The sequence below is a fragment of the Dichotomopilus funicola genome, assembly GCF_033296635.1.
Source record: "Dichotomopilus funicola strain CBS 141.50 unplaced genomic scaffold C8A04scaffold_23, whole genome shotgun sequence".
Classification (NCBI taxonomy): Eukaryota; Fungi; Ascomycota; class Sordariomycetes; order Sordariales; family Chaetomiaceae; genus Dichotomopilus; species Dichotomopilus funicola.
In genome coordinates, this window is record NW_026944044.1 from 275,663 (window position 1) to 301,417 (window position 25,755).

Genomic DNA, 25,755 nt, shown 5'->3' on the forward strand with positions numbered 1-25,755 from the left:
CCAAATCGCGAAGCCCAGCTGGGACAGCTTGGTAGTCCCGCATCACCACGAGTCTACGCTCTGGTCCTGATCTTCGATCCACTGCCAAGCAGTCATGTCTGGCGATCAGAAAGCGAGCGAAGGGGGTAAGGCGGGACGGCTGTCGTTGATGCGCCGAGACTAAACCGCCCCCTTGGAACTACGTCGCCGGCTTGACTGGGCTCCGGAACAAAGCGGTCACCCTGGCCCTCGCCAATATGTTCAGACGACATGGGAGGAACTGGGCGAAAATTTCTTGAAGCGTCCACTTAACTCGTCCATATGACTGAGCCCCTGGCGTTTTGACAGGCGCTCGCTTGCGTTTCCTGGGCCAACTCCCCATAAATAAGCGGGCAGCCGATCTTAGCAAGGGAGATGGCAGGAAGGCGATCCATTGTGCCGACCAAGCCGAACCTGGTCGTCGATATCACTGGGCCACGATTTTCGTGGGTTCCAGCCATCATCTCATGGCTCCTGCTTAGGCAGTGTACTCCGATGATAAAAGCACCGCTGAAAAGCAAGGGTGAGACAAAAAGTAGGGAAGTGCGCTGCCTAGTCCCGAGCCCAGCTCTACCTATCGTCTTAGGATGGCAAGTCCCTGTGGTCAAGGAGGAAGGAGCCACCAGTCTCTGCTAAGGTAAGAAGCCGATTGGCCTGGGACGCCCGTGTCAAACGAGACTCTGAAAAAACAATCCCCCGTGCCCGTGAATGGAGTATTTCGACGGTATCGTTTAAGCGGGCAACCTCAGATCAGACGAGAGCTGGCACATGCGTCGTCTCAGCTTCCCTGCAGGACAAAGAGAGCCGCATGCAGGGAAGCAACTTGTGGTGGCCCATTGGATGTTCGGCAGCTGCCCCTGTCTCGGGTGACACCGTTGCAATTACAGGGGCCAGGCCCTTGTAGAAACGCACCCCGCGTCACCCTGTTGATACACAAGCCCCGCCGTGAGATCTGCCTCACCTCTCGTGTATCCTTCCCAGTTCCCGCTTTAACAGATACCATAATACCCATATTGGACTGCTCTTCCGCCTTCCTATATTTGGACCCAAAAGCGCTGGTTTGCGCGTGCTCCAAACCGCGAATACATGAGACGAAACGAGGCGAATTCTTGAAAGGCGGCAACCGCTTAACGGCAACCGGCACGATGATCCCAACGGCTCTTCACTGTTTTGATTGCGGGGATTAGAACGGTTGTCACACATGATCTTAGCTGGATCTCATAACGACCGTGACATGGGAGCACGTAAGCCGGATCGTAGAAATGGCCGGGCGTAGAGTTTGATGCTCTGTAACTGGCCTAGAGGCACTTAATTCAACGAAGCGACAAACAGTTGGTCAACCCCAGCTCCGAGCTCTCGCTTTACCCGCTTATGCCAGATATTTGCTCTAAAAAAGATTGATAACGACAAGCGCGGGCCAGCATGCGAATACGGACCTGCTGCCGCCGAAGGGGTTCATGAAACGTCGAACAACCCTAACTACGCGTGAGGTGAGGCCGGCTGCTCAGTGCCCGATGCGGTTGAGTGTGCCCAAGAAGGATGCGACATTCACTACCTAATCAGGAGGCCATATCCAGGGCACAGGTCTCGACTGTGTGACTACGGGCCTGATCTTTTAGATGGGGGTTTCTGTCCTCGACACGGCATGCCAACAACCCCCTGTGTTTGATCAGCCTCATCAGCTACATACTCGTCCCTGTCTCCTCCATCAGTCGTCCCGTGCGATCGACTTTGAGAGATGGCCCGCCAATAAACTGTCTGGGACATGGATTTGCTTTGAGCTCTGACTCCATGTTCTCCCCCGCTGTAAACCTTGGTCCAAACTCAAACCGGAACCACCTTCGACGTGGTAAGAAAAAAGCCCGGCTCACCAGTTCTTGGCTTTTTTGGTCTCCCGTGGCATCCCACTCATATCACGGACCAACCGTTCGCTCGAACAGCCCCTCAAAGCCAAGCCGGACCAATGTAGCCTATGTTGACGACCCGCCAACCAACCGCCCCTTTGCCCAAGCTCTCACCTCACCACAGTCATTCGTGCCAACTAACTAACCATCACCGCAGCTATAAGACGTGGCGTTCCTCAAATATGTTACTTCTCGGCTTTTGTACAAGTAAGGGCCAAAGAGCAAAATCTAGGCGTGAGGCAGAGCCCCCGAGATGGACAAAGGGAAGAAAAGCTACGCCAAACTTTGAACAGCAGTAAGGCTTGCTCCGCGGTTTATAGTCTATCGAGGGGACGCTGCAAACCAGAAAACCCTGCAAACGCAATCTCTTTCTTTCGCTCACGAACCCCGTTGCCCCATACTGATACACCATACGACCACAACCGCATCACAACCTCATCGCATTTCTGTACCTCTCAACTAGCTGATATCCACCCAAGCAGCGGCTTCTGTTGTTCCATTCTGGTGTTTAACCAATAACCAGCTTGCCGTCATCGGAGAAATCGTATGCCGGGATCTCGAGGTTCAGCGGGGCGGGTCCTTTCCTGATGCGGCCCGAGATATCGTAGTGGGAACCGTGGCATGGGCAGAACCAACCGCCAAAGTCACCCGCCTCGCCAATGGGCACACAACCCAGATGTGTGCAGACACCTAACACAAAAACACATTAGCCGATCGTTCCGGATCCTAACTCCCCTCTAATCCACCCCTTACATACCCAGCATGACTAGCCACTCGGGCTGCTTAACACGGTCCTCGTCGGCCTGGGGGTCCCTTAATGAGGCAACAGAGACGCTGTTGGCCTCGTCAATCTCGGCAGCGGTCCGGTGGCGGATGAAGACGGGCTTGCCACGCCATTTAATGATGACCTGTACGCTGTCAGCTTGGTGGCCCTAGGCGGTTAAGACGCGCGCAGGGGGTTATCCTTACGTTCTTGCCCTCGGGAATGGCATCGAGCTCAACCTCGACCTTGGCCATGGCCAACACATCTGCCGAAGCGGACATGTTGACAAGGAATTCTGTTCCACCAACCCACGTTAGCTTTCACCATCGCTGTTATCCCAATTCCCTTTCCCAATCCCCCGCCCGATCTGTGCGCCAACAAATGAACTACCCACCCCACCATGCCCCGACCCCGCCCTTCTCGGCCGGCCCCCCAAAACAACAATCCCACCCATATCGAAAACAACTCACCCTGAACAGTCGACTTGGCACCCGCCGCGCTGATGGCGCCCAGAGTGCCCACCATAAAGTACGAGAACAACGCATTGGTGCTACCGGACCCCTTGGACATGTACTTGGAGAAGTCGGGCACCTTGGTCGTGGACTCGCCGCCCTTGAAAGGGCTTTGGTAGGAGGACGAGGCGTCGCGGACCGCGGGGGTCGAGCTGATCGCGCGGACGGCGGTGCGGACGGAGGCAGCGGTCGCGGTTGACCTCGCGAGAGCGCGCGAGGCGGTGCGGAGGGGCGCAGCCATTGTGATTATTTGGTGTTGTGGTGGTGGTGCCGAGGATGAGGGGGAGAACGGTTCAATCGGACCGGCTCAATTCGGTTCGGCGCGCCAAACGGAGAAGTCTCGACGGCCGCGGGTTGGGATTGTCGTCGGTGAGATCGGTACGAAACGGCCCGGCTAGGGGTATGCGTGGGCGGACGGGTGGGAGGGCGAATGGCAAGTTCTGTTTCGACGTCGGCGGCCGAGTCCGTGGACTGAGGTTTTTCTCGGGACACCAAAGGTGCTGTCTCTTGGCTGGGCCGAGCGCCGGTTCCCACATTTCCCGGGCGTGGAGCTGGGGAAAGCTGGTTGGCGGGCGGTTTCGAGTAATTACAGCCGTGCTGATTGGCTGGCTGCCTCCCCGGCTTCTCCCGGCAGCTTCTGGCAGCTGGCATCACGTCGAGCCAGTGTGTCAAAACCGGGATTGCCATTGCCACGATCTCCGAGAAATCAGTCAGTATTCAGAGTAGTTATGGCAATATAGCGCAGGCGATGGGCTTCGAAGGAGGCAATTGACCCAGCAAAATTTTATTCTGACTCCAAGATTCCATTACACTAGAATGCCGACCGCTGTTCGGCTAATGCATCCGCCGGAGTTCTTCCACCAAATTTCGTAGATCCTCAACAGATGGACCGAGCCCCTTGCAAACATTCTCCTGCGTTGGTTCATCCAAATCCAGAAATCTCTCTATCATCTCCCCGTCGATGAACCGGAATGGCCCATCGCCCTCCCGTTCTGCATTCCTGAACGACCTGTATGTCCTCCATTCTATGTCCCCAGCTGTCGTCAGGGTATCCGCCAACTTTGTCTGGAACCGCAGTAAGAGATCTTGAACATGTGGTGCGACTGTTCCAAACATGTATATACCACCCTCAACCTGTCACGAGAAAAAACGTCAGCAAATGCACCGCGCCGGAGTTTCATGGTCATAACGTACCGTCCCTAAGAATGCCTTCGGCACAATCATCGCTCCGGGGGTAGTCTCCACCTCCACAGCCCGAATCCGATTCACCATCTCGCCCAAGTTGATCTCGCTCGTCACCTCTAGCCTCCTCTTATCCTCTGCCGTAACCCCCTCTACGTTCTCCCTTAACACCAATAGGTTCCCCTGTGCGTCCGCCTCTAGCCAGCTGCCTTCTTCCACATGCCCCGCCGCTGTCGCCCATACGCTGCCGAAATGCCGCGCCTTCTCCACCAACTTTGGCGTGGGGCCAGGCACATATTCGACGAGCGAGACCGACTTCATTAGGTCCGCGACGGCAATGGTGTTGCCCTCAACGCTGATCTCAGCTGGGTAGCTCGAAGGGCGGTAAGATGCCAACCGTGTTATCTCTCCGCTCGTGGTCGATGTCTCTTCGTAACCACAGACTACAACAGTCTTGGTCAGGCCAGCCACGATGTTCCTATCGTCTAACACCGCGAGGCACCGACAAGCGCCCTTTAGTTCATGGCTAAGGATAAGTGCAGGATTTCTTTCACTATCCAGGCCGAAAACCAGTATCCGGCCCCTCATGTCGCCGCTGGGGCCCGAAGCTGGCCCATAGTCGGGGTCCGGCAGATAGCTGGTCCCAACGAGAAACCGCTCAGCTGGGTTGCCGTATGAGTCTAACAACTCGGCGCGCACAACACACTCGACCAACTCGGTGCGGGACGGGTTGCCAAGTGTGTAGGATTTGCCGACACGGTCGAAAACGATCTCATCAACGAGCTTGAAGGACGACTGCACCCGCTCCTCGCCCGCAACGAGATCACGCCGGATACAGCCCAGCCCAAAAATTTTCTCCTTGGGCGAGTAGGCAATTCGCCGCACCATTTCGCCCATGGGTAACGACTTCACGTGCGTGCGGCGTTCACGATCGATCTGTGAGATCCGGAGCTGCCCGTCCGTAGCCAAGGCGATGCAGCCCGGGAAAGCCTCTGCGTCGAACGGGCAGATATAGGTGGCCTCCTCGGCGGTGACCGCGGAGTAAACAATGCGCCCCTCGGAGCTGTAGATGAGGCTGGGGTGTTCCGTGGTGGCGAAGACGCTGTACATAAGGCCGTCCGGCTGCGGCAGCAGGTGGAAACGTGCTTGGCGGGTTCCTAGGATGACACGCTTCCGTCCGGACAAAGCGAAGCCAGGGGCGGAGACGTTGAAGGTGACAACGTTGCCATCTTGCATGGAGGCAAATAAGGTCAGGCCTGCCACCTCAGGCGGGAGAATTTGGATCAGCGCAAGATCCCGAGGGATAGAGGCGTCATCCTGGGAGGCCCGGAGTGACTCGCCATGGATTGGCTCCAGAGTCTTCAGGTCAATGATGGAGACAGTCCCCGAGGACCAGAACCCAACCACGCCGACATCGAATTTGTGAGGAGAAACATGAAGGCATGCAATCTGGTCCTGCTTGCCGATGTCCTTTTGTCCAGCTACCCTCAGGTCCGTCGCCATCGTAAGTGAAACAAGTTCCGTGCCTTCTACGGAAAGGAGGAGCCAGTCATCGTTTGCCGAAGCACTGATGATGCTTTTCCCTTCGGTCGGTGTCCACGATGTTATTGTGACACCGCTTTCGACATCAAGAAGCGTAGCCGCTGTTGGTGTGACTTGAAGAATATGCCCCGTCGGAAGGTTGCGCGCTAATAGCGTTTGCTCGGTGAACGCCAATCCTCCGAACGATTCCACCTCTTCTACTTCCCCTTGTGGGTCAAACTTGAACATCCGCGTCTCGGTCAAGAATGACACAGCCAGGACGTCGGCTTTTGCAGCCCCCGAGCTTTTAAGGGAGAACAGCCCCCGGCAGTGTTCCAAGTCGGCGAGGATGCCCACATCTTCTAGACCAACGCCACTTCTCACACTCCGAAGGGACCCATCTTTGTGCACGCCGCTACATGTGACGATGCGGGCTTGGCCGGATGAGAACTCATTCCCTAGCTGGCCCTCATCGCCCCTGTTGCCCATATCCATGATGGCAAAATCTAGGATAGGGCCGATGTTCGGCAACGTTTCAACAAGTTGGATGAGCGTCTTAGAATCTTCGCTGTGAAGATTGAGGCGAAACAACTGGCTGTCACCATAGTGTGACGCGACAAAGAGGAGGTCATCCCCTAAATACACCAAATTTGATGCGCGGGACGCCTTGCCGATGAAATTTACATCCATGCCTGTCACCACAACACTGTCGGCGTCCTCAGTAATGAGGGTGAGTAGGTGGAGATTCCCGTAGTCGTCAGCCAGAAAATAATTGACCGCATTATACTCAGCCCAGGCCACGAAGACGGACGCCTCTTTCAAGGCTGACTGTACCGTAGCTTTTGTGACTTCGTCAATGTAGAGCAGTCTTGTCTCGCCTACTACAATCAACCCGCCAATATGCGCCTTGGCAGACTCAACGTTCCGTACATTGTGCCGTTTGACCTCCTCTTCGACCTTCCGGACGGGTATCAGCATGGATGCGCTCGAGTCGGGAATGTCGGTATCGATGTCTCGATCGCGGTCGGGGTCAAACTTGGATGGCTCGATGTTTCGATCGTCTGCCGTCACCCGGTAGGTTGCAAGCTTCGCGTCGGTCGCGTCGGCGCGGCTCTGGTAGAGAAAGGCGATCTTGGGCTGCCCTGTCTCGGTGTACAGAAATGTGCTGGCTCGAATGAAGAGTTCTGACAATCGGACCTGGTTCCGCCAGGTCATCATGAGTTTATTTTTCCGCTCTCCCAGCCGCAACATTGTCAACACGCCCTCCCAAAGATGCATCATTAGGTATCGCCCAGACGGGTCAACAAGGCACCGGTCCTGACTCTGCGAATCCCGCATGTGCCTTTCGCCAGGGTCCAATATTGTGTCTGTTGAATCCAATCTCCTCGTATCCGAATTCCATGTTAAAGTGAAATATTGGAACCTCTCGGTGCCGATGAACAAAAGGTCGGTCTTGGAGTCTTTCGGACGGAGCTTCTGGAGGATGGTGATAGTGCCGTTGACGGCCTTGGAGGTGGCGAGGGAAAGAGCGCCTTCGGATAGTAGCCATATCTCTAGTCGATTAGCTTTTCTATGTAAATCCTGTTAGCATTTGAACACAGACTCCCTCTCCGCCTCAGCTTAAGAGGGGAAACAGGAGGGGAATATAGCCTCTTACGCGAGCACCAAGCTCTCCTCATTTTCGGAGAAAATATGAGCGCGGATCGCATGGCGCGCGCTGCTTGGGCGGTGGATGGGAGCTATGTAAGCCATCTCGTAGAGAACGGCGAAGGGCGGCAGGCGTAAAGTGTTGCGAATCCGTCTAAAAATGCGTTCGCCGGATATCTATTTGAGGTCATGGAGGGGTACCCCGATTCCAGGTCCCAGTGGAGCTATGATTCCCGGGGGATCCGCTTAGCAAGGTTGGTAACCTGCACTTGGTCGGCGCTTTCTAAAGAATGGAAGTATCTTTTAGCAGCAGCCCGCAAAAGAGAAGAGATTGTTTCGAGGCCGAGGTTTTATATAACGTCACACGTTATATTTTCGATGACGTAAAAAAGCTAGAAATGGTATCATCGGAAGTACAATGTATCCTGTGGCTTACCTCTCAGTTTTGATGTTTTTTCTGAGTTGGTTGGGGGAAGAAATGTATCCCGTTGACTTGGTAGTTGCTCGAAGCGGGAGGTAGTTATATACTTCGAGCCCTGTGCTAGAACCCCACCGGAACCCGGAGTTAAGGTTCAGCAGCAAGCTCCAGACGGTTGCGTCCTGCAATTCCACTGAGTTGAAGATCTGGGTGATTTATGCAGCCTGAAGCAGTTTTTGGTCCTTGCTTTCAGTTCCAGGTACTTTCCATGTTTATTTAAAGGTTAATCGAGCATTGACAGCTCGCTTTCTGTTGGGAGTCTCGGCGGTTCCCATCAAAAGCGTTTTGCCTTCTCCTCGTTCCTCAGTTTACTCATCTTGCCAATGCCCGTTTTCGGGCATGCTAAGAACCCAGACGGAGATGTGTTTTTCCAGAAGGCTCGCGTCCATGATGGTCATCGCTGTACAGATAGCAAACCATGAACATGATACGAAAGGAACAAGCGGCGACATTTGGTCGTGGTCTGCCAGTATAATGCGGCACTCGGACTGGTTTGCAGGACTCTGCTTTCAATCTCTTCCACCCAAGCTGGGGCGCAAATGGTGCAGGCAACCAAATTTACTGAGGGTAAACGGGTCTTCTTCCTCACAACCCGAGCAGTGCCCGAGAATGTAATGAAAAAAAGATTTGCGTCGTCCAGAGGCAGTGTAATACTGGAGACACGGTGGGATTCAGGCTCGGCAAGCCGAGTGGACTGAGTCCCGGAAGACAAAAATTAATTTAATCAAATAAATCTACTCCGTAGAGCAGTTTCAGAGATTAAACTGAAAAGAACAGATACTACACTTGATCTAAGCCAAAAGGCAAAGAGAGCTAAAGAAAAAAAGAAGAAAAGAGTAGGAAAATTTTGGGAGGGGAGCGGCGTTTAAATACCCATCTGACGTGGTCTGTGCACGTCTGCAAAGTTGCGCCAATTGCAGTTGCTTGCACGTGACAGGAAGGCTTGGGTCCACACGAGCGCGAGCTCACGTCGACCTTCCAGGAGAGTCTTTGACTCAAAGGTCAATGTCGATTGTTGTCTGCCTGGAAGTTAAACCTCCAATTCCAGTCACATGTCCATTCTAATCAGAGATAACGATGAGTCCAAACTCAAATTGACAGAAAAGTTTCAGCAAACGCTTGCTGGAGGTCATATAATCTCTTGTCATTAGTACCCTCGTGAACATCCTAGGGACCCATGGCACACAAATGACTTCTCCAGACTTCGAAGAGGGACGCAGGCTTTGACAATCAGTGACTCAGGGCGTAGCACATCATTTAAATGGGGATAGTTCGGTACAAGGTAGGTAGGTGTTAATCAAGATAGGTATGAGTAATTCTCCTCAATATAATTAACCGCTCCGGTATTCTCATGCAAGTAAAACACAAGCCTAGACGCCGAGTGTTGTTGTATCATCCCGTTTCCCGCCGAACCTTTATAACGCCGTCGCAAACATGTCAAGGGAAGAAGACAGAAACAAGGACAACCCCGCTTTTTCCTCACATCCACATCATGTTACGACTCTGCCTCCGATTCTGCTGCCAAAGCGGCCGGCCCCCGGAATCCTCACTACCCATCGCCCCGGCATCTTGACCTTGTTGGCCCTGGCCGCCCGCCGCTGTTGCTGGCGCCGCCGCCCCAGGAACATGATCCCTATACGCGCCTTGTTGTTGGTGTCGCTCCTCCTCTTCCTCATCCTCCTCCCCGATCCGTCCCAGCGCGGCATGGAACCCCTGAGAGAAATCATCGATCTCCCGCGCGCCCCCGCTTCCACCCATGGGCCCCCCACCTAGCGGGCCCGTCAGAGGAACCTGCTCGCTCTGAAGATGCCGCTCCGCACCGCCTTTGAGAAGCAGGGGGTTCATCCCCATCATCAAGCCGCTCCCGCCAGCGTATGCGGCACTGCTGTTAGCAACCGAACTGCCGCTGCCACCGCTGTTGCTGTAGCCGTGGCCGTACCCGGTAGGGTTGTAGCCCTGGGCAGCGTTATACCCGCCATAAGCGGCAGCAGCAGCAGCATCTGCCCCTTGGTTCGCGTTGTTCCCAACCGGCGTGACACCCGTTGCGCTGAGCCCGCCCGACGAGGAAGGTGGGTAAGACGATACCGAAGCCGCCGTCGCGGAGAGCCCGCCGCCAGCACTCCCCAGTCCACTCACATCGCCCGCACTTAAACCACCACCGGCACTATTACTACCGCCCGCACTAGTAGCAGCGGCTGCCGCAACGGTACTGTTAAGCACTGAGTTGCCGTATGCAAACGGCGTATCGAGATCATGATGGTCGATGGGTGATATTTCGTTTTGGAAGGGCATGGGTGGGTGAGTAGATAACGGTGGGAGCATGCTGCGGTCTGCCATCGGCCCCCCTGCTCCGGATGAGCCAAGGGGGTTGCGGGCGGCTGCACCGGCCGCTGCCGCCGCTGCCACCGTTGCGGCGCTTGGAGCCATATTAGCTAGTTGCATTTCTCTCTGCTGTTGCGGTGTGGGTTGGTTAAACACGCTGCCTGCGGGACCAGCCTCAAACGCGTCTTGGGACGGATCATGATGCTCCTCGCCCGTGAGCGGGGTGAAACCCGAACGCCCGCCTGTTGCGTGAGGTGAGCTGATGAATTTATTGCGAGCACCGCCAGGCCCGGGGCCACGACGGACGTTGGCATTACGCCGCCGCAGCATGAAAAAGGCCAGCGCAACCAAGGCAATAGCAACGGCGAGTCCACCAATCGTGCCACCGACGATGGCGCCTGTGCGGTAGGATGTATCGGTTACGGGTGGTGCGGAGGGGTCAGTGGACGACGCTGGATCAGCCGAGGCGGTGGTTGTGTCCGTCGTGGCCGCCGCGGTCGAGGAAGAAGAGCGAGATGACGAGGAGGAGCGATGCGTAGTAGATGAGGTGTGTTTCTTGCTGGCGGTCCCCAGCGTCGTCGGCTCGGTGAGTGTGCTGATGCCCTTTGTATACGAGATGCTGACAGTGGGAGGGGTGACAGCGGCAGTGGCTCCGCTCGCGCTGTTCTGCACTGTCGCCGCCTGGTCGCTGGCTGTCCCACATCCAAACTGGGAAAAGCCGCCGTCGAAGAAGTTCTTGTAGCAGACATTGGACCCTGTACAGCTATAGACGTATGGATTCACCTCCGTCTGGGGCCCGCTGTTGGCATCTACACACCCTGTGAAGACACCAGCCGTGCAGGAGGGGGCGCCGTTGGGACAGCAGCCCACCACATTCTGGTCTGTATCGACAACGCAGTGAGAGCCCGACCCGCACGTGGCGGGCAGGGCCATATCCCCATCAATGTAACCGCATATTGTATTGAAGGTGTCGTCGAGCTGGCGACGCCGGTAGGCGAACAGGTCGGCGGTTGGTGGGGGGGTAGGCTGCTGCTGCGACAGTGGCCAGGAGGCAACGTTGAGGACGTGATATGGAACGGTGATGGTCGGTTGTGGTGTTTGCCTGGGCAGCTTCTGCACCGCGTGGGCGCTGGTGAGTTGAATCGCGCCCGCGAGGATCAGGAGGGCCGTCCGTCTCGGCAAACGGTCAAATATGTCGGGTTTCATCGTGGTGTCTCTTCCTTCGCTTTACGCTCGTCGAGTTGTTTAGCGTCGTCCCTTGCGCCTTTTGCGCCCAACGCACTTAAAGCACCGTATGCGGCCGCGATGGGCGATGCTTGAAACTTCGACAGCCAAACCGGAATCAGGAATAAAAGAAACGCTCGCAACCTAAAAATGCGGGCGGCTGCAACGGTCAAATAGCACCCACACAAGCAGCCCCAGTCCAGTCGCTCAGCGCACCCGACCTGTCAGATGGAGCGAAAGGTGCCCGCCGCTGGACGCGAAAGAGCGGGAGGCACAGTGGCGCGGGTCATTCAAAATGCTGTGTCCTGCAGCTTGGGACAGGGGGCCCTGGGTGTGTGTCCTGACCCCATCTCTTGGCTTTTCCCCTGTGGGCAGGGATGGCACCTTTTCTGCTCGCTGCGTGGTTCGTGGATCCTCCAAAGCGGGGAGCCTTACGAGTCGAGGTCTGCGAGAAAGAGGGGAGCTTGATGAGGGGAGTTACAGAAGGAAAGAAGCTACCGGCAATCATCAGTATTCGCGAGTGGCTAGAGATTCGACGGTGCTTCTACACTAGGTAAACACGATCCATATCTTCAAACTTTTAGCCCTCGTCGACACTGAGACAGCTCGGAGTGTTTGATTTCAAGGGCTGTTGGTCGTCTCGAAGCGGGTCCAGCCGCTGCTGGGAAGTTGGGAACATTCGACTTGCAGGGCCGATGCAGTTACCCGCCTTACCCTGGAATCTCATCGCTCCAGCCGCAGTCAAACAAATGCCAAGCAGCAGGTTCGCTGCGCCCATTCTTTCCGATAATGTTCTGCGTTCCTTCATGCGATGGATTTATGGATACTCGTATGCTGTTTCTTCAAACAAAGGGGATTTTGCATCCGGAACTCGGCAAGCCTGGAGCCTGGGGCCCGGAACCCCATGAGTCGCATTGAAACACGGCTAGCAACCCCGTGTTTGACGGGCCGGCGTCGACTCGCCGGAACATGATTTTTGGAGGGAACAGGCCTGGGAAGTCGTTGCTGTGAAAATTGTGAACAAGCGCCGGCCAGCTCGCTAACAAGCGCGTTGGTGCGTGCGGAGAGGTCGACGGGTCAGCCGGAGGATCTCGGCGTGGGACGGGGCCGACAGGCGCAATTTCCCTGGGAACGGGCGTCCTCCGGGTTGGGCCAGGTCACCACCGACTAATGAAATAAGGTACTTCTCCTCCGGAAGCTCCGTTCGTTGGAGGCGATACACAACCTGAACAAAGACTTTCCTATCCGTTTTACTCCGCCCGAAGGTAAAGAATCGTATTGACCACGGACGATAGGTAACGTTAATTGGCGCTCGAGACCAAAAAAAAATAAAAAATTGTCATGTTGGCGGCAGTGGAAAGGCTGTGCCGCCTTTTTTTAGAGTCCGCGAGCGCCAAGTTGGATGTTTGGTTGCCCTTTCCGGAAGGGCTGCTTTGCGGAACCGCCTTGGCGGTGCCTTGTTCCTCGCAACAGCTGCCAAGCACTTGCTCTCTTTCAGCCGCGCACTTCCATGCTTGTTTCGTCGCAAACCCGCAGTGGGGGCCGCACCGGACCTCGAGCTGCAGATCCCCCAACAACAGCTTGACAGAATCCTCAAAATGTTTGGGGTGAGTAATAACGTCAAGAAAGGGGGAGAAAAAACAAATCCGAGATCCCTCGTTCCCATCCTCGCTTCCCCAAACTAGCGACACAGTAATAATTCCCTTTGGCAACAAATCCATCCTCCAAGGCTCCCACTCGCTCTCACTCATCAACCAGTTCTCCCCTCAGAACTCGAATTCAAGCTGCGCCGCACAAAAATTGCGACGCTGAGTGGACCACCTGCCGCGTGTTGCGGCCGCGATGTCACTGTCGCGCTGCCAACCCGAGATGGATTTTCGTCAGACAGGGGGGGCTTGGGATAGATCGCGGTAGGAACCATGGACACGGATACGGGTGAGGGATGTTTGCGATACGACAAAACTACACTACGCTACTCAACGGTTCCGATCCAGTCGATCTTAGATCTCCGCCCTTGATTTCTCCCATTTGGTCAACCGGCTGATGCTGTCGACAAACCGACTTGTAAGATGTGATGCTTTGTACGTTACTTGCATCTCGAGAGGTGTGTTCCGTTCCGTGTACCTTGTGGGGGCCGCACCGCCCAGGTAGCATCAAGACAGATCGAGAAACTCTGAGGTTTCTTGAACTCTCTGTTAAGAGAGGTAGTCGAGAGGATGATTTTTGCATGTTAAAAATTGGCTGCACTAACAGGTTCTACATTGGGGGTTATCTGCACCTGGGTAGCTCTTTCCGTTTCCTCGCGCGATTCCCTCGGTAGGTAGCGGAAAGTTTCAACATTCAGGGCAACGGGCATGAACCTTCCGAAGCCCAACTCTAAACTCAACGTCACCTCTGACTGCAGGGGGGGAAATCAGCATCCGGCCACCCAACACGTCTTCTGGTCTTGGATTGGATGCGCGGCTAATGATCTGTCAGTTGTTAGATTTGCTGAGACGAGGCCTCTGCTCATCCGCTTCGCCTCAGCTTTACATCAATCACACAGAGACATAGCATTTAAGACTGCGGCAAAGCCAGACGATCCAGTTTTAAACAAGATCCGCACTTCCCCCTATTTTCCCCTGCAGTATCCTGCCTGCTACTAGTAGAAATACATACGCGCTCGACAGTCAGCGCGAGTGGACTCAACGACGTCCGCAATCGCTATCAAAATCGAGCCTTGGCTCTTCCGGTCTGCACACTCGCACACTAACAACCGACACTCTTTCACGACGAAGCAGCGGCTTTGATATCCGCAACGTGGTTGGTGATCAAGCAGGTAGCCAAATCCGAACCATAGTAGATAGTGTTGCCGTCGTTCGACGTTTGGCCATTGCTGAGGTTGTCACCCCACTGCCAGAACAGGTCCGCCGACATGCCGTCAGCGGCGAGCGAGAGTGAGGTCTTTTGCCAGGGCGCCTGGATGTCGCAGCTGGCGTTGGAGCCATCTATATAACGGTGGTCAGCCAGTGCTACTGTATCGAGGAACTGATAGAGACGCGGGGGTGAATGGGAACTTACACTCCTCGAGAAGGCATGGCTTGCCGGCGGCCTTGCACGCTGCCGCGTGGTTTGAGATCCAGCCATCGCCAAACGAAGTCGGGACACCCCCTATACACCTGGTTAACAACTAAAACTCTCAAAAAATCATCGCTAGGGAATACGCACAGCTGTCGGGGTACAGGTGGAAGGTTCCAAAGTCAAGATCCTTGATGCCTAAATTCTTGACGAAGTCAACACCCTCACCGTATGTATACGGGTAGGAGGTATCACCCGGCAGACCAAAGCCCTCATCACCCAGGGTGATCATGTGCGTGGCATCCAAGCTGCGAATGTAAGCCGAGGTGTCGGTGGCCCACTGGTAGATGATGTCGGTGTCGCATCCGTTGCAGCGGGCTTCGTTGGCCAGCTCCCAGGCGAAGATGGCGTCGGACGAGGCATAGCGGGAGACAACAGCCTCGATGTACTTTTTATACTGGGCCTGAGCATTCGCGTTGGTGTACCAGCCTTCCTTGGTGCCGCCAAAGGCCTTGACGTAAGCGTTCATACCGCCGTAGTCGTCCCAGTTGTTGACAAAGTTGACGATGAGCTTGACGCCACGCTGCTCGGCCGACTGAACGACGTAGTCAAGCCGCTCGAGGCCGTCAGCGCCGGTGTTGATCTCGGACCCGGAGGCCGAGAGGAGTTGATACCAGACGGTGCCGGTGCCGGGCTTGGTGTTGACATCGTTGAAACCCCAGACGCGTAGAATCTTGAGTCCTGACTCCGAGATGTGGTCAAGGGTGGTATCGATGTCGGCGTTGTTGGTCAAGAAGCCAATCCAGTACGAGTTGGTGCCGGCAAAGTAGCCTGTCTCGCCGTCGATGGAGAAGCGGGTGCCATCCGTGGTGGATGGCCCTGTCGCCCGGGTTGTGACTCGGGTCGAGGGAAGGGCCTGGGTGGCGGAGAGGAGGCCGAGGCCAACAGCAAAGGCGGTCTTCATAATCGCGTGCTTGATTTTTCTTCACAAGATAACTCGAGGATTGGGTGGTCCACGAAGTTCGTGTGATCTAAGGGCACAACTCTTCCGGCGAAATGCCGCCAGCTGGACCGATAAATAGTCGCCCGGGCGGCCATCGCGTTGGTTTCTACATGGCATTCCGGGTAGTGTATTCTTCGACAAGTGACGACTCTGGCGATGATTTGCGTTGACGCTGCTGAAAGTTGAAAAAAATCCGCCGCTAGTAAATTACTCCGGTGTTGACCTCGGGAGCGGGGCCCCCGCATACCGAAGATGGATATACTTTAGAGTCGTCGACCAGGTATTTGGTGGACTCTGGGAAGGATGGGGAGTGAAGCAAGGATTCTTCTAATTCAAGCCACGCGTTCGGGCCGACATTTCGACCTGGACGATTTCGCCCGAAGTAGTATCATCGACCTACATGGTAAATTCTCCGTTCGCCATCACGATGGCCATGAGTCGTATGTGTCGAACCAACTCTCCTGGGCTCTGTATCAATGAGGGTTCAGAGGAGCTATTCCGTGTTTCAGCCGGAGGTGTGAATAGTCAATTGGCCAATCCGGAGTGCCCCTAACGGCTGGCTTGCTCAGCTGATCGCGTTCTCGATAGGCCCCATGGCCCAACACCGGCAAGGCGAGCCCTGGCTCCAGCTCTGAGGGAGGCGGGGTGATCATCGTTGTGGTGAGGAGTTAAGACGGACGAGAGTCTTGAAACAGTGGAAGCCAACGGTGAACCACTCAGCAGCCACGTTTTCAGCGGGGGAGCCCCTCCCTTCCACCGAATCCGTCCATTTACAGGGGGTTTGACCAGTGGCCGCTCACAGGCGCGGGCGGCCCTGCAACAGGCAAAGAGCGGGTCCGAGACGGGCCTAGGCGCAACCTAGCCCCTGTCTCTGTGCATGTGGACATGCCGACGACAGCATCATTGATTTCCATTTGGGTAACGCGTTTTCCCCTTCCCTTCCCCTCTTTGATCGGAGCGTCCTCCTCCTTTCTTGTTGTTGCTCCCAACTCCCTCCCTGGTGACGAAGGGGAACCTCGGGACCTGAGGACCGTGACTGAGCAACATTTCGAAATACCTAGCGAGGTACTACGTGAGCAATTCCTTGCGGAAAGGAACCTGGAAACCCGCGCAGCAATCGTATCGACGTCTCCAGTTTCATTCCCGATGCCCATCCGCGTCAAATCACGTCCGGCGCAGGGCGAAGAGGCCGGGCTCCGGACGCCGTCGCCAATGGGCCGCCAAGCCCGGTATAACATCGTGGAGCTACCCGAAATCAGCGAGGACGACTCCTTCCGCGTCCTAGTCAAGAAGCTGTCTGTGTATATTGCGGACGTCGTCCTTCTGCCCCTGACATTCGAACAGCTACGAACTACCGGGGCCGGAGATGGGCTTCGGCTCTTGGTCGAACATCTTGGCCGCAACTGTACCCACCCGGCCATTGTTAATGCCTTGCTGTATGTTATTTGTTATCCTTAGCCCCCTGCTTCCCAGATTCTCCCTTCTAACACTTCATAGAGCACTCAAATGGCACTATGGCACCACCAATGAGGACAAGGGGTTGAATGATGCCCGCGCCCACGCCTGCGAGATCATAGCCTGGCGCTTCCTCACCCACCTGTCCGACCGCGAGGCCGTTGACTACTGCCTCTACGAGATCCCGGACTCCAGTCATTCTAACTCGTCATCGCCTAGCGACGAAGAAGCTGGCCCTGATGAGCGCAGCGCCCTCCTCGGTCAGGCCCTGCGCGGTACCGCCGAGTCCGCCCGCCAGGCCTTCAACTTGACGGGGAGTTCCAAGCGTAACTTGCTCATGAACTCCATCTCGCGCCTCACCATGAGCATGACATCCAATGAGGAGGATGATGATGATGATGATGAGGAAGAAGACCCCACGGCGCACTTCACCAACCTCAATGCCCTCGAGATCGCTGCTATCGCCGATGCGAAGCGCTTTCTTAGCCAGGCCATTGTACAGCGCATCATCACCGGCATCTGGAACGGCGACATCATCTTCTGGGACTCGCTCTCCGTGCATTCGGTCAAGAAGCCCCGGTTTTACAAGCCCACCACAGCCGACCCCTTCTCGCGTCTACGTGTGCCCAAGTATCTCAAATCCTTCGAGGTGCTCTTCTTTGCCAGTTTCCTGTTTCTCTACTATGCAGTTCTAGTCGAGCGAGACCCAAATCGCATCACGACCCTGGAAGTCTTCCTGTGCCTTTGGCTTGCCGCTTTCGCATACGACGAACTGAGCGAGTGGATAGATGCCGGTTCCATCTTCTACGCTGCTGACGTCTGGGTACGTACCTATTCACACCTTTTGGTGTAAGTGTTCCAAGAGAAGGTGCTGATCAGACAACCAGAACATATTCGATATGGCCATGATAGGAATTGGCTTTACGTACTTTGTTCTTAGTAAGTCCTTCCGCTAGTCTTGGAGATTCACATATTGACTAACCTGCTTAGGAATTGTTGGACTACAAACTGAGAACTCTCGGCTCGTCGACCTCGCCTTTGATGTCTTGGCGCTTGAAGCCCTCTTTATGGTTCCGCGCGTTTTTTCCATTCTGAGTTTGAGCCCGTATTGGGGCGTAAGTAACCCTTTTTCGGCGTAATTGATTGACGGCGAGGCTGACTATCCATTGCAGACCCTCATCCCGTGCCTCAAGGAGATGGGCAAAGACTTTCTCAAATTCATGGTGCTCGTCGTCGTCATCTACCTCGGCTTTCTCACGACCTTCACCCTCGTCGGCCGCGATGCCTACTCCCTCAACGATATGACAGGGTTTCTGACGCGCATCTTCTTCGGATCCAGCTACGTCGGTTTCGATATCATGAACAACATCGATCCTATCTTTGGCCCACCTCTCATGATCGTCTTCGTCACGCTCAGCTCCATCCTCCTTACCGGCTCCCTGACCGGTATGCTCTCAAACTCCTTCTCCCGCGTCATCACCCACGCCCGGGAGGAGTATCTCTACGTCTACAGCGTCTACGTCCTCGAAGCCTCTACCTCGAACCGCCTCACCCATTTCTACCCACCCTTCAACCTCCTCGCCCTCGTCATCTTCCGCCCCTTGCGGCTCTTCCTCCCCTCCGACCACAACTTCCGCCGCGCCCGCATCCTCCTCCTCAAAGTCACCCACCTCCCCATCGTCGCCGTCATCGAGTTGTACGAGTGGCTCCACGGCACCACCTCTCGCGCACCCCAGTACGGCGGATTCGGGGGGCCTCGCTTTGGCGGTCACGCCACCATCAGCTCCCCCAACCCGGCCGCTACCGCCAAGCGCTTCCAGCACCACCAGCAACAACGCCACAAAATCTCCTCTTCCTCTCTCCACGCTGACCTGGCCGCTTCCTCTGCGTCTCTCGGCCGTCGCCCGCCTCCTCTGAAACAATTCAACACCACCACCTCTTCCACCCTCACCGCAACGAGCTCCGGTGTCGGTGCCGGTGTCGGTGCCGGAGCAGGGCCAAGCGCAGGAGCATGGGAAGAGGGCGGAAACGTAAGAAGCCCCCTCGGCCCAGGCGAATCCTCGCGCCTCACCTCTGCCCAGCGCAGCGCAGCGGCCGAAGCCGCCGAGGACGACGCCTTTGGGGAGCCGTCGAGCGACGTCGAGGTGCGCATTGCCGATCTGTCGGCCAAGATTGATCGCCTGACGGATTTGATACTGGGGATGCAGGCGCGGCAGAGTAGGGGGTTGGGTGATGTCGATGGTGCTTGAGCTGGAGGTATCTGATAACGTCTTGGGAAGGTCTTTTTTTCAAGAAGGCTGGAAGTTGGATCCATGGAGCTTGGTGCCTTGGCACGGAGTCCAGCAATCGCAAGTTTTCAATTTGAAGGTCGAGAAGCGCGCGTTGGTTTAAGGTAGGGACAAATTGCCATTGGAAAGGAGTAATGAGAGTGATGTGTTGGGGGGAAAGGGGTTCCATCCTGTTGAGTCAGATTTTCTGACGAAACAGTCTTTTGCGGCGTGCTCACGGCGTTGGTGTTTTCTCTTGCTTTCTCCATCCATCCCCAAATCTCGATTCCCATATTTCTTTCGAAGTATTCTACGCCGCGAGCAATCAGTTAATAGTCTGTCTGGTATTGAGGTCTATGCGATAATTCCATCGCCTCGGCGTTCGTTTCCGTTGTGTTGCTTTTCCTACACCGTTCGCCCGGAAGCCATGTCGACACAATTATAGTACCATCACGACAGAGAAGGGCAGGAGAGGATTCTTCCGGTATCATGACCTGCTGGAAATCAGGTCGAAGGTGCATGGACATAGCCTCGTAGTCTAATGGTCCCAGGCGTGTCGCGTATTCTGACTTATGATTTCTCTCCACTGAGCTAGTTACACATTTTCACAATGGAGCTGCTGTTCAAGCAGGGAGAGACTCGCTAGCATGAACCAATTAATCCCCTTTTGGCCATCTCGAATACTAGAATTACATCAACTCAAGGCCACACACCTTGTCCCATCATTCTCTGCCACCCCCAAGGTCCCGATGTAAGCAAAATCTAAGCGTATAATACAAGAGTAAAATTGTAAGAAAGCGACCACAAAGGAAAGTACTCAAAGATTGGTGGTATACATTAGTCATAACATCGTGTAGTGTGCCGTTGTTACCACATGCACGCTGCCCCTCGCCTGTATATTCTCAACAACGCCACTCCCTTCCTGTTTCACCCGTTTTCCTTGCCCATCCATGGTCCACCCACTCATCTGTCCTGGGCCACGGGCGCTTCATTGCCTTCGGCATTAACATTAGTACAAATCCCTTGTTATTCCGTTAGTGTACAGTAAACAATGGTATCCAAAAAAAGAAAAGAAAAAAGAGTGACACGCTTTTCCTCCTTGCATTCCATTAATGGAAACGGATACTAGTACCCCGCCTGCGGTCCATGATGGCCTCCTCCGAACATGTGATCATTTTCCCCGGGCATCCCCCCTCCTGCGGTATTGAATGACCACACCTGATCGTTGAATCCATGCACCTCTCCGGGGCTCGAGGTCTGGAACGGAGGGCCCTGTCCAGCATTTGAAGTGTGGAAAGTGTGGTGTTGGGGGGCTCCAGTGACCGGGTGAATGCCCACAGGCGACGGCTGAGCCATCATGTCGTCCGGTAACGTCTTGTTGCAGCTGGGGCAGTACATGTTGGCGCACCTTCCCGGAGGATGTGCTTCAACAAGTGTTTGGCTCGAGTCCCGGTTCTCGTCGCGGCTTTGGATCCAACTGAGGGTGCCAAGCGATGACCTGGGGTTCGTGGACATGGTCAGTCGGTTGACATGGATAGCAGCAGCAGATTGTGGGCGCGGGTCTATATCGTGCATTGCATCGGGCGATATGGTCTCAGGCTGCTTGGGGCCGAGGTACGAGGGTTGGATTTCGAGTTGATTTGGATGGATCGGTTGATAATGCGCGGTTGCCATGGCTGGGTGTGGGAAACCGTCGCTAGGACTCGTGTAGGAAACAGGATATGCGCCGCTAACTGTCACCGCAGGGGCGTCCCAGTTACCGTGGTAAGACGCGCTGGCGTTAAGCCCTTGCGTGGTTGAGGGAGGCATCGGAACGGACTGGCTAGGGAGAACAGCTGGAGCGGGGCCAAAGGGGTTGCTTGCAACCCTCGCTTGCGGCTGTGGCGTCCGGGCCCGTTGTATGGGAAGCGGAATTTGAGTCGGCGGTGCAATTTTAGGCAGGATATCAGGCCGCTTGGCTCGTTTAACTTGGGGGTTTGAGCGCTTCCGGGCAGCTACACCCCGAAGCCCCGCAGGGGTAGAGGCACCAGGGCTTTCAGTCCCGGGTGCGACACCTGTTGCAGCCGTGTTCCCAGCAACGACGGTGGGGGTCGGGGCAGGAGAAGGCGGAAGGCGAGGTGTTGAAGCCCAGCTATCGCTCGTCGCCGGTTGGCTTATTGCCGAACTCGTGAATGGCGACACGGTGCCCGCAATCCGTTTCTCCCAGTCCTGGACCACTGTTTCAATCCAGGTGTAGATGGAATTGGCGCTCCGTTCTAAGCCCTGATGGATCTTGAGCTCGACGTCGAACAACTGGGATGCCCCCTCGATGATGTGCCGGTACTGTATTTCGAGCAGATCCTTCATTCTGTCAAGGAACCTTTTGGATTCCGAGATGAAGTCGAATACTTCCATCACCGGGACAAACACTACTTCGGTTAGAGACCGTCTTAGGCCGGCGGCGGGGGGGGGTGGGAACGAGCTTACCTGCATTAGGAATCTGGCTCTCGGGGTCCTTAGGGAAGAGAAGTTTCCACAAGGAAATCCAGTTGTCAATCTTGGCCTTGAGGCTTCTAGCTTCCAAGGACGAGATGATTTTCTGGGTAATACCATCTTCGGGGTCCGTGCCCCCATTGTCGAACGAAATGCGACAGACCTCGGGTTGCCTCAGATGAGAGTCAAGATCGTTCTTCGTGATGAACCCCTCCGAGCACCGGGGACAAGAAAACGGACCCGCATGCCTTTGCACAGGGGGGTGGTGAGCTCGGATATGTTTTCTAGGTCTTAATTAGCACACGGCCCCGTTTTATCCCACGAGCGTAGCGCTTACTTGAGTTGGGACATATCGGCGAAAGAATGTGTAGCGCAGACAAAGTAGTCTCGCACGTTGAATCGAAGGGGGTTCCGCTTCCGATAAGGGCAACTATAGTTGGTGATGCTCCCTTTCGTGCTGTAAACTTGTGAGACGGGCGAGATGTCCCTCTCATCATCGCCTTGGTCTCCTCGACCGTTGAAACCGCTTCCATCGTCGCTACCCCCATCCGCCTTCCGTTTCCCTTTCCCAGATAGTCCAGAATTCTGTTGGTCCTGGCTGGAAGCTGGAGTTCCCCCGTGGTGAGATGTTGGGGTACCGTGGCCGGATGTGGCCTGAACAAACCCGAGGTTTCCTTCGTGAGAGGCGGACCAAAGCTCCTGCAGGTAGCGGTAGGTGCAATCCCAAACTAACAGCGGGGCGGCACAGTCGTCCAGATCCTTGCCGAAACTATTTCGCAGAACCAAAGACGAGATTTCATCCACCAATTTGGCTTCATCCTCCTCCTCAAAGTCCCGGCCCTCAACACGAGTGACCACGGAGCCATACTCCGCGATGCTAGGCGGGGCCAGCTGGAGTCTATCCCAGTGGTGAGTAAGGCGAAACGAATTCCCAGACAGGAGAGTCGGTGGTACTCCGTCACAGTGGTGAACGTACCTGCTAGTTTGCTTCTTCGGCTGACGGTGAGGAGTGACGGGCTCGCCAGCATCGGTGTCCTCCACCTCGATGCGAATTTCCCGGGAAAGGCGAGACTCTGCTCGGCTACATTCCGACTGAGTGTTGACATAGGTTGTGGACGATAGGAGAGAGTCAATGGAGCCGATGCCACGGTTATGTTTTCGGAAGGAGGCGTCCTCTCCGCCCTTGGAGGCCACTTTGCCCTGAGCGTCGGTGAGAACCAGTTGAGGACGTCCGGTCTTGGAGTCGGGAGTCATGGACTTGGAGATGACCGGGAAGTTGGAGATAGTCGGACTGGTGGGGGGCGTGGTGCCGGATAACGAGAGAGCATCGGCGGCGGCTGGGAGCTTGAAGTCAAGCTCCGGGTCCTGGCGCCGGGCAACGGTCGTGTCGATGTTGACAGCTGCAGTCTTCCGCGATTTGGATGCATCTTTCCGAGGGCGATAAGGGATGCTGAGGACGGTGTCGCCGCCTAGCTTCTGTGTGACGCGCCGGGAGGCAGGGGACCGGCCCCTGGCACCGGGTTCCATCCTCCGGTCCGGCCTTGAGCTTCGGGCCTTGAAGCACGGTGGTGGTAGCTACGGAAGCGCGGGTGGAGGAGGGCGCGGCGGGCAGCACCAGACAAGAAACCAGTCGCGCTCCACCACGAATTGCGAGCCCCGCGACGACTTAGACCTGGGGGTCCCCTTGATGACGCCTCCGATGGTCGTCTCCTTAGTAACGACTGGGGGCTGCGAAACCAACGAGAAGCACCAGCACCGACAGCAGCAGCATCAGTGGTAACCAAACAACTGAAGCGCTTGCTGCGACGTGGGACAGCTAGCTGCGGGCTGGTAATTCGGTCATGCGAATAGGAAAAGGAGAGTGGCAGAACGGAAAATGAGCGACTATAACGAACGAATGTGAATGGTGTGAGGGAGCGCGCGGTTGTCCGCCAAAGAATGGGTCTGGAATCTGGAATCTGTAATGAATGAAGAACCACTCGCATGACAAAGAAGAGGGAAACTGAGAAACTGGCCTTGCCTTGCCGGGCCGTTTGACGCCGGTTGCTGGGCGCCTGGAGCAAGCTGCGGTTGTTGCCAGAGCGAGAGCAAGAACAAAGCAAATCCTGGAAAGAGCAACACAACGCGCTTCGAGCTTCGAGCCTCGCGGTTCCCCCCCCTGAAGCAATTGCGGACGTGTTTTAATTTCGATCATCCGAATCGAGAAGTCGCAGCTGTGGCGCCCACAGCCAATTAAAGGGAGCGTCAACCGTGATGCTACCATTGGCTCAGGCACCTGTTCCTGAGCTGGGTCTCCTTGGTCCTGCCCGAAACCCCGGCGCTGTCTGCCTCTGATCTGTGCAGCACGGGCCATGCGGCAGAGCAGGCCGCGGCCGTCGTCAAAGATTGATGCTCTGAGATGTCTCAATCGGACTTTTTATCTGATGTTTCAGACGGGTCTCTTTCTGTGACGTGCAGATCGACCGAGAACACAAGCCCCACACTTAACCACACACTTCAACCCGCAACTGGACAAACTTTGTTTTATACATTTGAGCCACCAGCGACTTGATCCGCCGACGAAAAATACACGGCACAGACGCGACTCGCTAATCCCACGCTATCGTATTCGAGCCGAGAGGAGAGCACCCGAAGAAAGATGGCCAAGGAAAGCACATGTGACCTCAACCAACAATCCCAGTTTATGTGAACACACCCGCGGCAAGGAAATCAGGAACATTCGAAAAGTGAAGATGGTTTCGGATGCATCCTTCTACCAAACTTGGACTAACTCATCCCGTGCTCCCGCGACGCCCAGACCGAAATAGGGGACCGCTTGCAGCTGGAATCGGCGTTTTGCTGAGGCGCTCTGCAACACTGCGAGCCGCGAAACACAGAGAGGAGACTGCGGTTTGCAGCCGAGTGAGCCCTGGAGCACTCGCTTGCAAAAGAATGCAGTGCGGACCAGGTCTCAAAGTATCCGGATAGGCGGGCGGGCACGTACATACACAGTACGATGTGTACTTTGTCCCAATGCTTGCTTCAACTGTGGATCTCGAAGGGTTGGCAACGGTCGAAAGAGAAAAACACCAAAAGGTTTGTGACAAGGGTGAGATTCGAACTCACGCCCCATTACTGAGACCAGGAAATCTACTGAGATTCACTAATTCAGGTTTTCCTGAACCTGGTGCCTTAGACCGCTCGGCCACCTTGCCGTCAATTGTTGAAGATGTAGCTTCGGGATCTGTCGACGTGAACGACGCAACAAGGCCCGCAACCACAACACCGCCATAACCATGACTATAAAGACGATTATGACTCTGCCGAGAGGTTGAATGAGAATTTCAGTGCATGTGCACAGACTAATCGCAAACATGGAATTCGTGCAATTTTTAAACCCTGCAATGAAGATAAAGTGTTGATAAATTCGGTTGATGACGCTCGGTCCATCATGGTGTAGCTAGCTCCCGGTGTCACAATATTATAGGTTGAGCTTCAGCTGCTGCAATGCACCCATGCGCATGCAGCCACACCAGCCTGTGACCAAGCAGACGGGTGCGCAAAGGGTTCGTTTCATATAAATGAAAACTAAACGGCCCATCCCGTCGCCAGGCACAGGAATCGGCGGCGGACTGAGGAATGAAGCAATACAACCTTGAATGTGATGGGTAGGCAGTAAAGCCGATTTGAAGGCATAAAATGCAAGGAACTGTTGCGACTCTAACTTGTAAAGAATGCAAGCCGATATCCGGCTCTTTTATATGTCATTATCTCATCGGAATCCCTAGGCCCGCATGCCGGACCTCGGAGTCATCAGGGTACTGGATCCGATGATGATCCCTAAACACGACCCAAGTTTGAAACACAACATAGCAGAGGTACATGGCAGAGGTACATGACAAGGGGAAATGACAAAACACGCCAATAATACTCGGTGTGTGTGGAGGGTCC

The 25,755-nt window shown here is 55.3% G+C and overlaps 6 protein-coding genes and 1 non-coding gene across 7 annotated transcripts; 1 reads left to right on the plus strand and 6 right to left on the minus strand.

The window, feature by feature from the left end:
- Nucleotides 1-2,430: 2,430 nt before the first annotated feature.
- Nucleotides 2,431-3,438, minus strand: C8A04DRAFT_27755 (Rieske [2Fe-2S] iron-sulfur domain-containing protein; the record flags this gene model as incomplete). The annotated part of the gene is made up of 4 exons (XM_062780401.1): nucleotides 2,431-2,612; nucleotides 2,680-2,830; nucleotides 2,892-2,980; nucleotides 3,156-3,438. 4 exons carry the CDS (start codon nucleotides 3,436-3,438, stop codon nucleotides 2,431-2,433), a joined length of 705 nt encoding a protein of 234 aa, XP_062637938.1.
- Nucleotides 3,439-4,031: 593 nt separating this feature from the next.
- Nucleotides 4,032-7,652, minus strand: C8A04DRAFT_36560 (uncharacterized protein; the record flags this gene model as incomplete). The annotated part of the gene is made up of 3 exons (XM_062783566.1): nucleotides 4,032-4,331; nucleotides 4,392-7,470; nucleotides 7,558-7,652. The coding sequence occupies 3 exons, from the start codon at nucleotides 7,650-7,652 to the stop codon at nucleotides 4,032-4,034; spliced, it is 3,474 nt and encodes a 1,157-aa protein (XP_062637939.1).
- Nucleotides 7,653-9,504: 1,852 nt separating this feature from the next.
- Nucleotides 9,505-11,553, minus strand: C8A04DRAFT_11430 (uncharacterized protein; the record flags this gene model as incomplete). Its single annotated transcript, XM_062776972.1, has 2 exons — nucleotides 9,505-9,907; nucleotides 9,965-11,553. 2 exons carry the CDS (start codon nucleotides 11,551-11,553, stop codon nucleotides 9,505-9,507), a joined length of 1,992 nt encoding a protein of 663 aa, XP_062637940.1.
- A 2,784-nt stretch (nucleotides 11,554-14,337) lies between these two features.
- C8A04DRAFT_11417 (glycoside hydrolase superfamily) lies at nucleotides 14,338-15,592 on the minus strand (the record flags this gene model as incomplete). Its single annotated transcript, XM_062776966.1, has 3 exons — nucleotides 14,338-14,558; nucleotides 14,632-14,721; nucleotides 14,779-15,592. 3 exons carry the CDS (start codon nucleotides 15,590-15,592, stop codon nucleotides 14,338-14,340), a joined length of 1,125 nt encoding a protein of 374 aa, XP_062637941.1.
- Nucleotides 15,593-16,777: 1,185 nt separating this feature from the next.
- On the plus strand, nucleotides 16,778-19,335 carry C8A04DRAFT_11407 (uncharacterized protein; the record flags this gene model as incomplete). Its single annotated transcript, XM_062776963.1, has 6 exons — nucleotides 16,778-17,067; nucleotides 17,129-17,909; nucleotides 17,974-18,025; nucleotides 18,077-18,201; nucleotides 18,259-19,063; nucleotides 19,139-19,335. 6 exons carry the CDS (start codon nucleotides 16,778-16,780, stop codon nucleotides 19,333-19,335), a joined length of 2,250 nt encoding a protein of 749 aa, XP_062637942.1.
- A 1,143-nt stretch (nucleotides 19,336-20,478) lies between these two features.
- On the minus strand, nucleotides 20,479-23,352 carry C8A04DRAFT_36564 (uncharacterized protein; the record flags this gene model as incomplete). The annotated part of the gene is made up of 4 exons (XM_062783567.1): nucleotides 20,479-21,761; nucleotides 21,820-22,109; nucleotides 22,163-22,723; nucleotides 22,802-23,352. The coding sequence occupies 4 exons, from the start codon at nucleotides 23,350-23,352 to the stop codon at nucleotides 20,479-20,481; spliced, it is 2,685 nt and encodes an 894-aa protein (XP_062637943.1).
- Nucleotides 23,353-24,905: 1,553 nt separating this feature from the next.
- On the minus strand, nucleotides 24,906-25,019 carry C8A04DRAFT_t61. Its single transcript has one exon. It is a non-coding gene; the product is annotated as a tRNA-Leu (tRNA).
- Between the last annotated feature and the right edge of the window lie 736 nt (nucleotides 25,020-25,755).